Here is a 16335-nt window from a genome sequence, read left to right as displayed (position 1 = left end):
CTATAGTACAGCACAGCCAAGTTGAAAGAGAGATAATTCTCCCAAAGCAGAGAAAGGTACTGACATTCAACGTTCTCAGGAAATTTGCTATGAATTAGCTTGTACGTCTGAAGAGCTTGTTGATAATTTCCAGTCTTTCTATAGCAACTGGCAACCATGAGGTGCCACTTAACCTCATTGGGACTGCAAATGAAAGATTGCATTTGTTTCCTAGTCCCCAGTTATATCCACTTCTTACTGAATAGCAGCAGCTCGTTCAAAATACGTAATGGCTTTCTCAGAGAACTGCGAGTCGACGTAATACGCCCCCAGCCACGCGATGACGTCCATATTAGAAGGAAAGTACCGAAACGACTGCACACCAAAAAAAAGGTCGACGTCATCACCCATAGAAACGAATCTGGACGCTTACTTCGTAGTTGTACTGAAAAGCCGACGATTTATCGTTCATCGCTTCGTAGATTTCGCCCAATCGAGCGAGCATCGTCGGATCGGTCGGAACGAGCGAAACGAGTTGCATATACCACTCGGTCGCATTGTTCACGTCATCGAGCATCTCGTAGCTAAAAAACACAAAAAAACGATGACGAAAAAACCGGTTGCCTATTACGCACAGATTAGCGAGCTGATAGACGACTTGGGCGTCGTTGCGAACGATCGCGTGGAGCTTGTGAAAGCAGGCGAGAGCCTCCTCCATGCGTCTCAACTTCTTGTTGACGAGACCGAGATTGAAGAGCGCCTCCGTGCACAGAGCTTCCACCTGAACCGCTTCCTGATAATATTCGGCCGCCTTCTCCCACTCTTTCTTCATAAAGGCACAGTTGCCCCGATTCACCAAGGCTAGCGCGAAAAATGAAGACTGGTTTGGCTGTGAGGAATACGGTCTCACCGCATGGATTGTATCTGTCTGACGCCACGGCCATTTCGGCGTATTTTTCCGCCTGACCCAAATCGTTTTCCAGTAGGAACATGAAGGTCAGGTTCGCTGCGGCCGCCGATGCCATCTTCGATTCTTTCTTTTCGAAGCCGCGAAGAACTTCGACGGCCTGAAAAATGCGCCAATTAGATTTCGCGCTCGTTTTTGTCGACATCACACCGCTTGGAAATCTTTCATTTTCAAATACGTAATCGCCTTTGTGATTTCCAATTCTCCAGCCAGGTCAGCATAAGACGAAGCTCTCACGCATTCAACACACCTATAGAGGAGACGGAGACGTAGACGGAGAAGTGAGGGGAACTTTATCAAGCGAACCAATCAAATCCAGCCGCAAAAGACATTTCAATTGAAGGGGCAATCAACTTGGCCGCAATGACAATCGATTTTTCAGCCACCCTTTTTCTGAATACATATAATAAGAGCAACGCTCTCTCTTTCTAATTCTCTCTCTCTAAAAACCGTTCTCTTTCGATTCGTCTTAGGGAATCATCTTTGATGGCTTCGTGAACGAGCATGGCGTGTGGATCGTCCTGTGTGCGCGTTTTTTTTCTCGCTAAGTCTCGACTATCGAATGGCGTGCATATCGTCTCACCGACGCGGGAAAGTATTTCTCCTCGTCGCCGACGTCCAACTGACTTTGCAGCATTTTGTGAAACGTCATTTTCATCTTGTCGCGCTCGCCGAGAGCGAAATAGCAGAGTATCAGATTCAGAGCTGCAAAAAAAACAATTCAAACCCACCTACACCCATGCACACTATATGTGTCTTCACCCGTTTCAAAGACCGGCCTTCCAGCTGACAACATTATATTTTCCAAAGCGTTCGCCGCTTCGGAATACTTGCCCATTTTGATGAACGCAGTGCCAATATTTTGCAGGATTTTCGCCCTAGATAGCTCGTCAAAGTAACGACTATAGAACGACTTTTCTCCTCTTTGCCTGACGGCTTGATGAGAGGTCGGTACTTGATCCAACGCCATCCTATACATCTTCAACGCTTGCACGTATTTTCCCTGAGTGAAGTAGATGTTTCCCATGTTGATACGCAATCGGCCTTCGTTAGGAAAGAAAATAAGATTGGCGTTATATGCTATCAAGGTTTATTTACCCGCGTTTGTGAACATTTTGTTCTTGACTATAATCAAGTACGTGTTCAGTGCTTCGTTGAACATCTGATTTGCCTGATATTGTACAGCCAAGTTGAAGAGAACCTGAATTAATGGAAATATGGTGCTCTCTTGAATCGAACGTCTTCTTAGTATGGATGCTAACGGAATAGGTCAAGTCGAGATTTATCTGATCGCTGAGGGAATGCTGTTCTCTCTGTCGACAGAGAAATCTCTCTTTTCGACCCGCTTCTTTAGCTCTGTCTAATGCCTGAAAGAAGAGGTCTTGAGCGCTTTTGTGGTGTGTGACTATTTCTCATACCATTTGCAAATCTCCCTTCTCGACAGCAAGACAACTCTCCTCCAACAATTCGTTTGTCTTCTTTTCCAGCTGCTTGATGATCTCTTCTGGACTGCAATACAATGTACTAACATAGACATAATATAGGAAAGTTGGCGTCCCACTTTTCTTCAGGCTTAGCTTCAGCACTGGGCAAAGGAACCTGAGCCGGTAGCACGGGATCTTGAGACCCAGCTTCAAAAGAAAAAGAGAAATGAGAAACCTCTTGAGTCATCTCAGCCCCGAAACGGTACATCTGCTCGTATCTGTTCGTCGAAATCCCGCAGCCCGAATGGCAGTCATGGGTCGAGGCCCTCCGTCGGACCCCGTTCCAGGCCGCGCGCCCATCTGCGATCCCAATCCACTTCGACCGCCGCGAAACTAAAAAGCGAGCCCCCTCAAGAGGAATCGCGCAGTCGTAAAAAATTCTATCGTACCCCCGCGGTTCCAGGAGCGCCGGCCGCCGCCGCGCCTCCCTTTCGCGCCGCTGTTCCGAGAGGTCTCGCCGCACCCGTCTCAAGAAAAGAAACGATTCGGGTCTCTAAAGTACGAAAATCCACTCGAAACACTTACCGGCAGTGGCGGACGATTTCCGTGGCTCGTTTTGACCGCCTGCTGAAAGCTTTCGTCCTCTTCGAGACCCTACGACGAGATTTTCGACTCGACGAATCTGTTTGTGTGCCAATTCGGCCAACCTCGACGTCGTAAGACGGATTGTAGTCGTTAAAGCCTTCGTAGATGTCATCGCCGTCGCCATCCTCGGTGGCGAGGTGGACATTGCCGAATCGGCTCAACATTCTCTTGTTTCTATGCGCGTTGCTAAGATCGCACTTAGAGTACGCTAGGATAACTTAAATGTCTAGTGTGCGGTCAATGCAGGCAGTTTTCCCGTTGAACTGGGTCGAAGAGCCGAGTTTTCTAGCTCCTCGATTCGTTGCCGTTGCTTTCGTATCTCGTTTCGCTGCATTTCGATGATTCGCACGTTTTCGGCGGCATCAGCCGATTCCAACGAGCTCGTGCTCTTTCCGAAGCGTTCGGGAAAGGCAGCACTGACTCCCATGCCCTGCTTTTTGGCGACAGTGAGCGCCACTTCGAAATCGTGCACTTGACCTCTCGCAATCTTGAGTTCCTTCCTCAAGTCATTGATTTCGCGAATCAACGTGACGTTTTCCTGCGTAATACGTCACGAGACTTACCACTAACGCCTATAGTTCTAACCTGCATGATGCGAACGTTGTCTGCTCGATGAATTTCGCTGTCCTTGGCGAGTTTCTTTCTCAAAGAAGCGACGCTTCTTTCCAAGTGCTCTCGCTGTCGGCTGTACTCCTGTTGAATGTCCTGATCCACTCTCACCAATTCCGGCTAAAAAACGGCGTAATGTCGTTAATTAATTAATCAATTAATATTTTTACCTTGTCATCGCCCACGTGCTTTCTGTACAGCTGCTCGACGCTCTCTTTTAGTTGCTTGGGTTCTTGGATCAGACCCACGGTGTGATGCAAATCCGTTTGAAATCTTTTGCATACAGCCTCGGTATCGTGAACCTTTGCAGTTGAGCATACGTATTAGTGACGTTGCAATGTGCCTCCCCTTTCCTCTTACTCTCTGTCTTTCTCTCCTAAGCTCTTTATCAGAGGCTTTTAATTTTTGATTTAGTTCCGTTATTCGCAATTCCAGCGACTGGTTTTTCTTATGGAACTGATCGAGCTCTTGTTCCATCTGGAGAAATTGTTTCCGCATTTCCCCCCTGTCCTATTGCGGTCTCACCTCGTTGATTTGATCTTCCTTTGCCTTGATCTCGGTCTCTCTCGGTTCGATCTGCTTCTTTAACTCCTTGATTTTGTAGTCCAACACGAACTTGAACTTCTCCAGCTCCTGGTTCTTTTTCTTCAAATCATAGATCCTCTTTTCCTGTAAGAGAACACCTATACATAGTACAGGCAGAATGCTCACGTCTATCTCATACCTTATCCTGAATCGTTTCGTCTCTCTCCTGAATTTCTTTCTTCAATCCAACGATATCTTTCTCCAGCGATCGTATCACGGCGCGCAGCTTGTTCTCCTCGCCGTGAAGACGCTGTATCTCCTCTTTCTGCTCCTTTCGCTCCCTCTCCAGCGTGGCAAACTGAAACGCATCCCTGTCAACGCACTACGACTCATTTTCAAAGCGTCTTTACCTTTTTCTTCATAATTCCTGTCTCTCCTTTGAGTCTCATGTTCGCTTCGACCTCGTCGCGAAGTCGTCGCTCGTATTTGTTCTTAACGTCGAGTATTTCCTGATCGGCGTCTTCTTCGATCTGTCGCTGCGTCTCCTTATGCTCCCGCTGCAAATACTCCTTTTCCTCTTCAATCTAAATATCCAACTCAGAAAAAAATTCAATTGGAGGAATGAAGCAAACTAACCTGCTTCAGTCTGGCTTCCAGTTCTGCCTTTTGGCCTTCATAGTATTCGGTTGTCTCGCTAACCGCCTGCTCCTTTGCTTCCTCAGAAAAAGTCAACTGTCTCTCGTAATCTTCCTGCATCTTTTGAGCCTTGGCTTGAAGCTCCTGGTACTTTTCGTACTCGGCCATCAACTTCTGATTATTTAGTGACTCTATAGAAAAAAAGGTGTCTAATCTCGCAGGCAGCGGAGTGGCGCGATTGACGTACCTAATTCTTGCTGCTCTCGCTGATGTCTCGCACTTATTTCCGAAAGGTATTCCGTGTGTCTCACTTCGTCCTTATCCTTCTCGGTTTTTAGAACCTACACACAAAAATTCATTTATTTACAACAAAAAAGATTAGCTCAGGATTTTACCTGATGCCTTGTCTTCAAAGTTTCCATTTCCTGCATGAATTTCTCCGTCAACTCCTTAATCTTCTCATTGTAATTCATGTCCTTCAATCTGAGCTGGTACTCGTTCTCCATCTTCAGCTCTTCCACGCGAGTTTTCAACTCAGTCATAACTTGATTCTAAGCGAAAACCTCTTCGTGCACCCCTCCGCGCATTAGACATCCACCTCCTACCTTCTCTTCCAAATCTGACTTGGTTATGAGAATCTCCTCGGCGTACTGAATTTCCCGATCACGCTTCAAGCCGCGACCCTCCTTATCCTGCACTCTAAACAAGCACAGACTCCCGTCCTCCCCGCCAGTGAACAAGTACTGATCATCCCACGACAGTCGCATCTAGAAAACCCAGCCTAGTAATCAAACGCAAAGCCTTTGTCTCTCTCTAACCTTCGTCACCGATCCGGCGTGAGCTTGATGCTCCGTCCATTCGCCTGGAACGGTCAACGGAAACTTAATCGATCGAACGCTGCCGGACGACGTGCCAGTAAACATCATTCGACCCGATCTCGACAGGACGATTTGAGTCAAGACGACGTCGTCGGAATCGACGTCACGCACAACCTTAATTAAGAATCTCCCTAATGGCGATCAAAAAAAAAATCTCGACTACTTTACCTGCGATTCGGTCAATATCATTTCCTTTAGGGTTCGATCCGATCCGACGGCGTACGTCGTCTTCGCGTCCGGCGACAGCGTTACGCCCGTGTAGCTGCACGACTTGAGCACCGTCTCGCCTTCGCGTTTGCACGTCTTGACGCTCCACTCGTACACGGCGCCCTCCTGGCCGCACGAAATGATTTTCCCGTCGTCGTGACTCCAAACGAGACCGCGAATCTTTTTGGGGGGGAGAAGAGATGCAATTATAGTAATCCTGAATCGATCTTCTCACCTTGCCGTTGTGACCTTTCAGATTGCCGATGTTCTCGAAGGAATACGTCGAATAGATTTGGATGACGTTTCCGTGGACAGCGGCAAAGAGGTGTCCGCCGTGACTGAACGCGCACTGCCACGCGAAAAGAATCGTCTCATGATGTGTTCATTTCTTTTTTTTTTGAGTGTTTACCTCTCGACATCCGCGCAGCGTGAACTCCTTGAACGGGCGTATGTCGTCGATGAGCAGATTCATCAGTCGAAGTTTGTCGCTGAATCCGGCGAGAAGAAACAGTCCGGACGGATGCAAGGCGACGCTGTACGCCTCCTCGGGAAAATCCTTCTGCAATTCCAATACACTAAGAGAAACAATAAATTTTAGATTCAAAACCGAGGGTGTATTCATACTGGGTTTCATAGTTCCATATTCGGACCGTTTTATCCATGGAACACGTGGCAATAAGCGGCTTTCGAGCGCAAACGCCCATACCAGTAATGGGCCCACTGTGAAACGGATGCGATAGCAAATCAAACTCAGGCCGTTCTCCTTGCTAAAATCAAACATAGATAAAAGAGGACATGGATTCGAGTCCCAAACCTTGCTTATCTCCGCACTAGACAGCATCAGCGTGTACAACTGCTGGCCCTGCGTGCTGCACACGAGACTATCCTCCGATGGACTCAACGCTATAGCGGTCACTTCTCGACCGACGTCGACGAAGATTTGACTTCCTTGCACGTCTGACATGGCGGTCGGCACTTCGATTTCCTTCACCTTCTTATAGTACTCCCTGTCCTTTTCGTCGCTTCGTTCGTATCCGTGAACGAGACCGTTGCCGCAGCAACAGAAGAAGCCTTTGGAGTGGCTTAGAATCGCTCGAACGGGAGGAACGTTTGAGCCGCCGCTTTCAGCCGCAGTTCCACTCACCATACTACTCCTATTGTGAAGGCTCTCATCTCATATTTGAGGAGGCGGAATATTCTACCTTTCTGCCGCTGACGTCATTCCTGAGCGTGCCGTGTGCGACGTGACGGCAATTTCGGCTTTCATTTCGCCGGCTTCGAATAAGACGACTTTTCCCTGATCGGTTCCGGCGACGACTCGATCTTCGGAGACCCACGTCTGACAGAGGTAGTTGTTCGTCTCGTTGCGCTGCACGGCGAACTGCTTGAGATTTCCCTCGCTGTAGCGATAGAGCTTGAATATGCCAGATCCGACGACGCACAGCTGAGTGTTGTCTTGAGGATTGAAAGTAACCTATAGGGAAGACATACAGAAATCAACTGCCCAATGGTTTCTTTTTCTTTTACCTGAAAAACGGGCGAGTTCTGCGCGTTTGTCGATTTGGTGACGGCGTTCACTTTGGACTTTTCCCACGTCCAATAGACGAGCATCCAATCAGGTCGTCCCGATTGTGCGACGAGATATTTCGAATCGGGCGAGAACGCCAAGCTGACGAACTCCTGCGACTGACAGTCGGCGTGACTCAACACTTTGCGCTTGCGAAGCGAGTGAAGATCGTAGATCGATGCGGTGCCCTTTTGCCCCTTTTCGGCCACGGCCAAATAGCTGCAAATCGCGATTTAGGAAGAGTGCGGACGCAAGCGTTTGTTTCCTTACCGCCGATTCGGGCTAACGGCGAGGCATGTGACGCCCAGGGCGCCTGGAGTCGTGGGGACGAACCGCTGCGATTTCGCGTCGGTGTTGAAGAGAACGATGTTCCCGCCGGCCGGATAGAGTATCGTTTGTTCGTCCACATAGACGACGTTCGAAGCGACGTCGCCCTTGAGGCCAAAGACGTGCCGTTGGATTGCGTTCGCTATCGACATGTTTTGCGTAGTGTCGTTGCTATGGTATTGTTCTAGCGCGCGTTCAGACCTGCGCGCGATCTAAAACGAAGTTCTCTAATCTACTGGTAAAGTTCTCTAATTTTCTGGTAAAGTTCTCTAAAAGCGTAGAATACAAAACATCAAAAAAAACATTGAAAAACAGACACCAAGACACGTACGGTATAGAATAACGATGCTAAGGCTAATGCTAACTGAAGCCTGAATATGACTTACTTGAAGTTGGAATAGGTTTCGAAGCCCTCGGTGTAGTCAACAATGGCTTGGTAGCAAAATCTGTACTGATCCTAAAAAAAGTACAGAAATTTGTTTTCACGCAGAAAAAGAAAAGTCCAACTTACCACAGTTTGAACTATTCCGGGTCTCTTGATGCGAAACAATTTGACCTTGTAAAACACGTCGATCACACTTTCCACCTTCATGCAGTCAAGCACCGAAACAAGAGTGCAGAACACGCCAGAACGACCAATGCCATTGCTAAAACATCGCCAGTAGAATAAAATCATTATGAGTGTATGCAGATAACGTACTTGCAATGTACTGTGATGACATTGTTTCCAGTCGACTGCTGCCATTTCACCATTTGAGTCAACATGTCCAGCACTTGAGTGGCTTTTTTGGGGCACTGATCTTCCGGCCATTCTGTGAAGTGAAACTGAGAAATTGACCTGCTTTCAGAACCCTATTCACAGCAAAAATGTAAAAGACAACTAGATACAGAGAATGCTTTTTTACCTTGCTCAGAAGCATCTTTCTGATTGTGTAATCGCTGCAGGGAGTTGTCTGCTCCACGTTGACGGTATAGGAGCCATAAGTGGCTGACTCCGAAGCAGGCCAATACTGGTAGCACATTTCCTACAGAGACCATAATAATTCACTTCATATGCATGCCAGTAATATCTACCTCGCCATTTTCTTCAAGTTGAGTCAGATTGACAATCGTCAAGGAGCCCTGCTCCCAAATCATCTTCCAAAAGTCGTTCACAGTATTCTTCAACGGTCCTTGAGTAACGATGAACTCGTCGCGTCTGCGATAGCCCTGAGAGAACAAGAATCATTTTATTGTGTAAGAAAGCGTCTCGTCTCGCTTCGTACGTTGAGAAAACTAGCGTTGATGTAATTGGATCCAGCCGCTGTGTTCACGTAGGCGTCATCTCCTTCTTCCTCCAAGCGCAACACGACTCTTTCTGTATCCACTAAACACAGCAACAGTTGACTTGGCATATAATTGAAACTCTTTTTTCTGCTTACGTGGCACGATTTCTGAATATCTGTTCTTCTTTCGAACGCCTGACTGTAATCCAGCTTTGCACACACTCTTGTCAAACCGAGGACTGGTAGTCTCCAAAACCTGAAAACGAATATGGTTCGTTTAGTAGTAGGGAAAATAAATACGAGCTCTTACCAAGAACTGGCGGTCAAATCCGGTACGATTTCTCTTGTCCTTCTTGCTGAGACGCGCCCAAGCGTTGCGTAGATTCTGCACAGCAATTTGAGTGTTGCCACACAGAGTGGCTTCAAGCAGAGCATCGTGAATAAAAATGTATTGAGCCTGAAATGAAAATACGTCTTCACAAAGGGGTCTCCTAATTGGCGGCTTTTCCTCTGTACCTCCCCCTGCACCATGTCCTGACGACGAGTTCTCAAAGACGCAACGGCGTTGAACACGTCAAGAGGCAGGCCCTCTTCGATTTTTTCAAGCATCTGATCAATGATGATGAACGTTCCCGTGCGACCCACTCCGGCACTAGACAGTGCGTGTAAATCTCCAAGTAGGAAAATTGGAATAAAGCTACTGACCTGCAGTGAACAATCATGGGTCCATGTTCGTTTGAGTATTCTCTATTGATTCTCCTGATGAACGTCAGAAGGCCTGTGGAGAATTTCGGAACGCCGTGATCTGGCCAAGAAGTGAAGTGGTACAGCTTTATTCTTCGCGTTTCTTCGCCCTATAACAAAAAAGGTAAGCTAATCAGTAGTTAACAAAAATGTTTCTCACCAATCTGATAGCAATTTTCTTGATGTCATATTCAGCAAATTTGTCAATGGAATCCAGAGTGACAGAAAGCCCGTCATAAACATCGTTAGAACCAACATTTTCCGGCCAATATTGATGACATTTGATCTACAAAAATTTTAAACAAAAAACAGTTTCACGCCTTTCCTTACCTTGTTTTTCTCAACCAAATGAGTCAGCATTACAATAGTCCTAACGTCTTCACCCCAGATCATGCGCCACATGTCGCTGCAAGTGTCCTTTCTTGGCCCTGCCAAAACAAATAAATAAGCTTCCAAAATCGTGCAAGACAACCCAACCTTGAGAAGCAATGTACTTGTTGGGCTTGCTGTGGCCCTGTAGCAAAAAAACGTAAATGAGAAAGGCTACACGTTGTCTTGCATAATCTTACATCCACATAAGCTGCTGCAATATAATCTGATTCCAATTTCCCCATTCCGGGCACCGATTTCAATGGCACACGAGCGTGATCGTCTTACCAAAAAGACATCATGCAAAACAAACTAAAGAAGACGACGACAACTTACATGTCAGAATATTCTTGTAGCGATTTTTCGGAAGATTCGCTGATGCTGCCTCCGTGGAAAACTTGACGCCGGAACTGATGCCTCCAAGAGTCTTAAAAAAGCCACAACGTCACCATGGTGCTTCTTTTAGCACTAAGAATACTGACTTTGAATTCCTCAGAGAAACCGGCGTTGTTGAGTTCATGCAGAGCGGTAACGTGATCAGGAAAATCATCCAAGTTAACGGCATGCATACCACCCTGAACTTTAGGCGTTGGTTGCGGCGTTACTTCCACGCTACGGAGTCCTAATAACGGCAAACATTCTATTATCGACCACGACCATGTGAGCAGTTATTGATGCTGTACCTTCTCCAGATTGTTTACTTGGTTTTTCTCCACTATCAGACGGCTTTACGGTCAACTCCACCGTTTGCTCGTCGCTTCCGGCTCCATTGGTCGCGACGCACCGATACGAACCCTCGTCTTTACTGCAGACAGCCGCAATTTGAAGCGATCCGTTGGGAAGTTGATGAAAGCGACTATTCCTTCCTGGAACCTTCTTATGGTTCTTGTACCACTGGATTGTCGGCGGGGGGCTTCCAGTGGCGTCGCAGGGTAGCAGAGCCGTCGTTCCTTCATAGATGATCAGAGAAAGATTTTCAATCACGACTTCAGGCGCGGTATCTAAAGGGGTCCGGTTAGTAGAATAAGCAAGGAACGAAACCGCTATGAATGAACCTGATGAAGTATCAAGAATTTCGCCGTTTTTCGCTACCGCCACCATGCTCGTTGGCTCGTACATATCCTTGCCATTTGATTGTCGTCGTCGTCTGTGAAAATACAAATAATCGGTTTTATTTTTTTACTGAGTGATTATATAATTAACCTCAGTATAACTATGGCCAGAATAATTCCGATGATAATCAGGAGAATGATGACGACAACTGCGACAATAATTATGATCGTGTTTGGATCGTCCTTGCCTGATAAAGGCAAAGCTAAACACAAACGGGCTAAAAACGAACTCTAAAGTGAAATAGATAGATAGGCACTAACATTCCTCTGTTTGGACTTCAACTTTATAGCTCCGATCTCCAATAAGATGCACATCGTCAGATTGTCTGATATTCACTCCTGCCACCTCAATGGTGTACTTAGTGCGTGGAAGAAGGTCGGTCAGATTCGCTCTCGTTACTAATCCCAACTCCGTTTCAACTTTTTCCCTTATTTCTCTTTTCCGTGATGACGATTCTTGATAGTAGATGTAATAGTAGTCAATATTCCCAAACGGTTGAAGAGGACGTGACCATGCCACTTCAACGCTGCTCGACCCAGTTGGACGAGCAGTCGCATTTCCTGGCGGACCGGGCTCTAACAAATAACAACAATAAAAAACTGACTCTGTTAATTAAAAATACGAAACCTACTTCCTTCAGCTGTCTTAAATGTCATCACAGTGCCGGGCCCATATCCATGCAGGTTGCCGGAAGCCACTTTCACTTCATACTCCGTGAACGCGGTAAGATTAGCGATGTTGATAGGTAAAGACGTTCCGTCTACTTCAGACCAATCGTCGGAAGAATTGAGAACTCGGTACGACACTTTGTATTTTGTAACAGCCGGGTTGCCGTTGATGGAACACTCCGATATTCTAATTGAATCACCCGTCGAACTTTCAGGGACGCAATTTCCCGGCGGTCCTTACAAAAGAGATATCCATTTCAATTAACACTTGGTTCAAAATTTAACCTACCAACGATCTCGAAATCGTTTGATTGGGTTGCACCACGAGAGTTATTAGCCGTACAGGTATATATCCCAACGTCAGCGATGTCAAACGATTGAATTAACAATTGTGAATCTTTTTCGTTTTCAATCAGTTTGCCATCTCTATGCCATTTATAATCCAAGCGTGCAGGTTCGGCGACCGCACTGCAGTCCAGGGCTATTGGTTGTTTTAGTACAAACGTACTAGTGTTTGCTTTCACTGTAACGTTAAAGGGAGCATCTGAAAGAAATGACAATAAATACCTTTGGCTACGTACGAGACGCAAAAGGAACTTACACATTGTGACATTAAGTGTTATTGCTGCAGATGCAACGCTGAGACCATGTTGCCCATCGGCTTTGCACGTATACAAGCCGGCGTCTTCTCTTTTGACTGATGAAAATGTCAGGGTGCCCTTGTACTTTCCGTCTCCCAATGAAGTGTCCGATGAATTCGGATTGGCTATTCGAACTCCATTTTTGAACCACTGAAATGTAATCCGCAATTGACTGTACTGTGAAGCTTTACATTCCAAATCCGCCTTTTGACTTTCTTCGACGTTAACTAAAGTTTTACTAGGAGCGGGAGCACCTGCAATCAAAAATGCTAAGATACTGCCATACAATGCTTTCCACTTACAAGGTGCTTGTCCAGTATCACAGTCTTTGCTTGAATCACCGACACAATCCTTTCCTTGATGTTTCTTCAAAGGATTGTTAGCTGTTCGCACTCTTGTACCCACACCACAAGAACCTGGGCATCCGGAAGACCATGAGCTCCACCCGCAATCGACTGCAGAAAAAAACTTTATCTTTATTGTCATCTATTGTGAGCATGCCACGCACCGTTGATGTTTAGGTTAAACTGTAGGGTTTTTTGCTTGTTATCAATCCACGTGAATTGGCACGTGTATGTTGTATCCGTTGATGGAGCTTTTCCAATATGAAGACTTGCAAAGTTGTTGTCTGTGGATTGTCTAACATCGGCGGAATTAGACGACGAAATTGGACTGTTGCCTGATTTCCATTGAATATTTAGCAATGAGTTCAATTTTGTTGAATCGGGATTAACGCCGCACAGAACAGGAAAAGAAAGTGCATCTCCACCGTACACAAAAACGTCTCCAGATGAAACAGATGAATCATTGTAGAGAATGCCAACGTCAAGTTCTAATGATCAAAAAGTGTAAGGAGACACTCTATATAAGGCTATTCTTCCTACCATAGTTTGCTTTCAATTCACACAGGCTAAGGTAAAAATTATTTGGAAAAATCTTTTGAACGTTAATGTACCGTCCCCACAATGAAGGAGAACACGCAATTGTTGTTGTCCAAACACTTGCCCCATTACTTCTATTCGAAACAGTACCACACAGCGGATTGTCATTTCCATCATTGGTCAAATCACTTCCTATCCGCACAAACGCACCGTTGCCTCGATCTTCATAAAATGACGTTTCTACGCTTGTGATCAAATAAGCTGTCTTTAAATCAACTCGCAACCACGGCTTCGTTGATGGTAGAGTTGCAGCACATTTAGTATTTGTAACGCCATCAATAGCCAGTGAAGCCTGGAACCTACTATTAATCGTAGCTAATGGACCGTGGGTAGCAACAGCACCTATTGCCGTCATGTCAATTTGACCACCTACCAAAGCACCAATAGAATCAGCCTTGTAGATGAACATATAAACTCACAGTTTGTATTTGCGCAATCGTCTGATAAAGGAGAGGGACAATCCTGGCCAGCGCCAACTTTTTTTCGAGTAATGGTCCTTGTCCTTGTTCCTCGTCCACATGATGATGAGCATGCTGACCACGAGCTTACTTGACAATCAGCTATCAAAAAAGGCCAAATGCCTTTAACGTTCCACACAAATTAACGTAACATACCTGTAAATGTAAGATTGACTGTTTTGGTCTCTGTACTGTTGTTTGCTGTGTACTGGCATTCGTACTGACCATTTGGAGGAGTAGACGTAAGAGGACTCAAACGCAGTTCTTTATATCCTGATGAGCCATCAGCTTGACTAATAGTAGCAGAGTTCTGTTCTGAAACGTCTGTTCCATCAGGAAATTTCCATGTTGGGCCAAAGTCTCCTTTTGGTGAACCACAGAGTACAATGTCTCCTTTTGTAACGTCTAATTTTGAAATTTCTGCAGCGTTCTTGGTTATGGTGATACCGGGATCTATATAAACAGAAAATAGTTGACTCACTACGTTTTCGTTATGGATTCCTACCCTTGGTTTCATCATAATACACTTCAACTTCACACACTTGCAAATACTGTGGATCACCCTTCCCATCATCCTGTCCGTGTCGTCGAATGCTGACATGTTGAACCCAATTGATAAGTGAACAAGAAAAGTTAGTAAATGTAGATGGAGCTGGATTAGGAAACACAACGCTACTCCCACATCGATTATCACCGGTTCCATCCGACTTGATAGCATTCCTTCCCACGTAGATTTGAGAGCCACGTCCATAGCGTCCACGGGATAACAATTTAATCTTGCTCACTGAGTAGAGATGAAGCAAATCAATTGACAGCCATACGGTTGGAGTAGACGATGCAGATATAGCGCAATCCCCCCAATTTTGACCTTTTTTCCCATCCACGGCTCTATCATATGAACTGCCGGGGTAAATGCCTTTTTCTTCAAACTTCAGCTTGTTCGTCACGGCATTTAGAGTCACGTTCATTTCTACAAAACAGACAGTAAATTCAACATGCTCTAAACAACGTAGACGAATTCTGCACTGGCTGTCCAAGACATTGAGAGACTAACTCAAGCGCTTGGGTCCCAGAGGAGCCACAATTTCCGGATTGCATACATTTTACGTAAACGAAACGAAGAAACCTTGCCAGAGGGGGCATTCTAGTCGCGGTTCGGCAAACTAGAAGGGTGCCTCGCCTAGTGACACCCTCGTGACGTGAGCGATCCGCCCCGGAACGAGAAACGTACGCGTACGAGAAACGACGAGGCAGAGGCTAAATTTTGTCAACTTACCAGCGAATATATCGCAGACGAATAAGAGGAAAAGAAAGAGAAGACGCAAGCAGGACATCGTCACGGGCGTCGGGGCGACCTTCTCCGGGTTCTTCTCATCACGTGACAGGAACTTCCGTTTTCTACAGCTCTTTTTTGAGACGATGCTTTCTCTGCATCGTCTTACGAGTGGCGTACTTTTAGCTGCAAAGTCTCCTTTGTCCCTAAGCCGTCGACTAAACGCATTCTTGACGCCCTATGTTTGCATACCGAACGACGCCCGGGAAGTGGGCGAGAACCTGACCGTTGTACCCAATTTCGTAAGCAGCGAAGAGGAGAACACTCTAGTCGACGAAATAGAAAAGACGTTGGGCAGAAAGAAGTACGAGTACGACCACTGGGACAACGTCAGTCAATGACATCGCGCCTTTTTAGTACTACAGTAATTGCCTTCAGGCGATACATGGGTACAGGGAAACCGAAATTGCGTCGTGGCGTCCGTGCAGTGAGGTCATAGTGCAACGAGTGAAGAAAGTATCGTTTGCACAGTCGTCGAAACCTCTAACCCACACGCACGTTTTAGATTTAGCAGAAAAAGGGTAATACATAACCAATTTTAGTTGTCTTTTAAATAAGGCTATTATTCTCTAGTATTATCAAGCCCCACATAGATAGCGTGAAGGTATTTGAGTTATATAAAAATACATATATTTCTACTTATTAGATTTTGCAGTTTTGTGGTCCGACAATTGCTGGTCTGAGTCTACTTTCAACTCGTGTAATGCGACTTGAATCAGAGCAGGACGCCACTAGAGACTGGATCGAAGTCTTGCTAGAACAACGATCACTCTACATCCTGAGGTGCACCGTACTACACCACTACACAGTTTTTAGACCTATTTGCTTGTTTAGGGGACCTCTACGATATAACTACACTCACGCAATACTAGATTCAACGTCCAGTTTTAAAAACAATTTCATTCCCAATCAACGAAGAATTTCGCTCATATTTCGAGAAGAGCCGGATAAATAATCATTTGTACTATATATTTTCTGTATGTCAGATGACTAATTCGGCCAATTAAAATATCACTATTTAATCCGCCTCGCCTTTGTT

At 45.8% G+C, this 16335-nt stretch overlaps 4 protein-coding genes across 4 annotated transcripts; 1 reads left to right on the top strand and 3 right to left on the bottom strand.

Moving 5' to 3' along the window:
* Positions 1 to 234: 234 nt before the first annotated feature.
* LOC136190146 (intraflagellar transport protein 88 homolog) lies at positions 235 to 3179 on the bottom strand. Its single transcript, XM_065978225.1, has 18 exons — positions 3078 to 3179; positions 2956 to 3024; positions 2820 to 2897; positions 2637 to 2763; positions 2508 to 2577; positions 2365 to 2455; positions 2209 to 2313; positions 2045 to 2147; positions 1876 to 1990; positions 1709 to 1824; positions 1530 to 1651; positions 1397 to 1467; positions 1253 to 1339; positions 1097 to 1196; positions 890 to 1046; positions 615 to 840; positions 413 to 563; positions 235 to 354 (listed from the first exon to the last, which is right to left on the bottom strand). The coding sequence occupies exons 1-18, from the start codon at positions 3177 to 3179 to the stop codon at positions 235 to 237; spliced, it is 2010 nt and encodes a 669-aa protein (XP_065834297.1).
* On the bottom strand, positions 3168 to 7916 carry LOC136190468 (cilia- and flagella-associated protein 57-like). Its single transcript, XM_065978626.1, is given in 19 exon segments — positions 3168 to 3553; positions 3601 to 3744; positions 3795 to 3926; positions 3985 to 4101; positions 4150 to 4293; positions 4349 to 4507; positions 4560 to 4733; positions 4786 to 4976; positions 5033 to 5126; positions 5181 to 5336; positions 5391 to 5552; positions 5604 to 5777; positions 5832 to 6050; positions 6106 to 6219; positions 6280 to 6445; positions 6495 to 6637; positions 6685 to 7344; positions 7398 to 7656; positions 7708 to 7916. Coding segments are annotated over 19 exon segments (3729 nt in total). The 3' UTR covers positions 3168 to 3241.
* Positions 7916 to 15332, bottom strand: LOC136190459 (receptor-type tyrosine-protein phosphatase S-like). The gene is made up of 30 exons (XM_065978616.1): positions 15240 to 15332; positions 14469 to 14933; positions 14120 to 14416; positions 13925 to 14065; positions 13449 to 13874; positions 13073 to 13396; positions 12867 to 13019; positions 12525 to 12818; positions 12213 to 12467; positions 11887 to 12159; positions 11516 to 11830; positions 11346 to 11457; positions 11198 to 11289; positions 10826 to 11143; positions 10625 to 10764; positions 10479 to 10569; positions 10343 to 10425; positions 10251 to 10287; positions 10104 to 10201; positions 9934 to 10059; positions 9735 to 9883; positions 9546 to 9681; positions 9340 to 9486; positions 9186 to 9285; positions 9030 to 9130; positions 8839 to 8973; positions 8670 to 8789; positions 8465 to 8616; positions 8276 to 8411; positions 7916 to 8221 (listed from the first exon to the last, which is right to left on the bottom strand). The coding sequence occupies exons 1-30, from the start codon at positions 15295 to 15297 to the stop codon at positions 8147 to 8149; spliced, it is 5349 nt and encodes a 1782-aa protein (XP_065834688.1). The 5' UTR covers positions 15298 to 15332; the 3' UTR covers positions 7916 to 8146.
* LOC136190505 (alpha-ketoglutarate-dependent dioxygenase alkB homolog 7, mitochondrial-like) lies at positions 15295 to 16323 on the top strand. The gene is made up of 5 exons (XM_065978689.1): positions 15295 to 15625; positions 15675 to 15817; positions 15870 to 15900; positions 15952 to 16079; positions 16131 to 16323. Exons 1-5 carry the CDS (start codon positions 15383 to 15385, stop codon positions 16249 to 16251), a joined length of 666 nt encoding a protein of 221 aa, XP_065834761.1. The 5' UTR covers positions 15295 to 15382; the 3' UTR covers positions 16252 to 16323.
* Positions 16324 to 16335: the final 12 nt, after the last annotated feature.

The sequence above is a fragment of the Oscarella lobularis genome, chromosome 8 (genome assembly GCF_947507565.1).
Source record: "Oscarella lobularis chromosome 8, ooOscLobu1.1, whole genome shotgun sequence".
NCBI classification, from domain to species: Eukaryota; Metazoa; Porifera; class Homoscleromorpha; order Homosclerophorida; family Oscarellidae; genus Oscarella; species Oscarella lobularis.
This window is presented reverse-complemented; position numbering and strand designations above follow the sequence as displayed.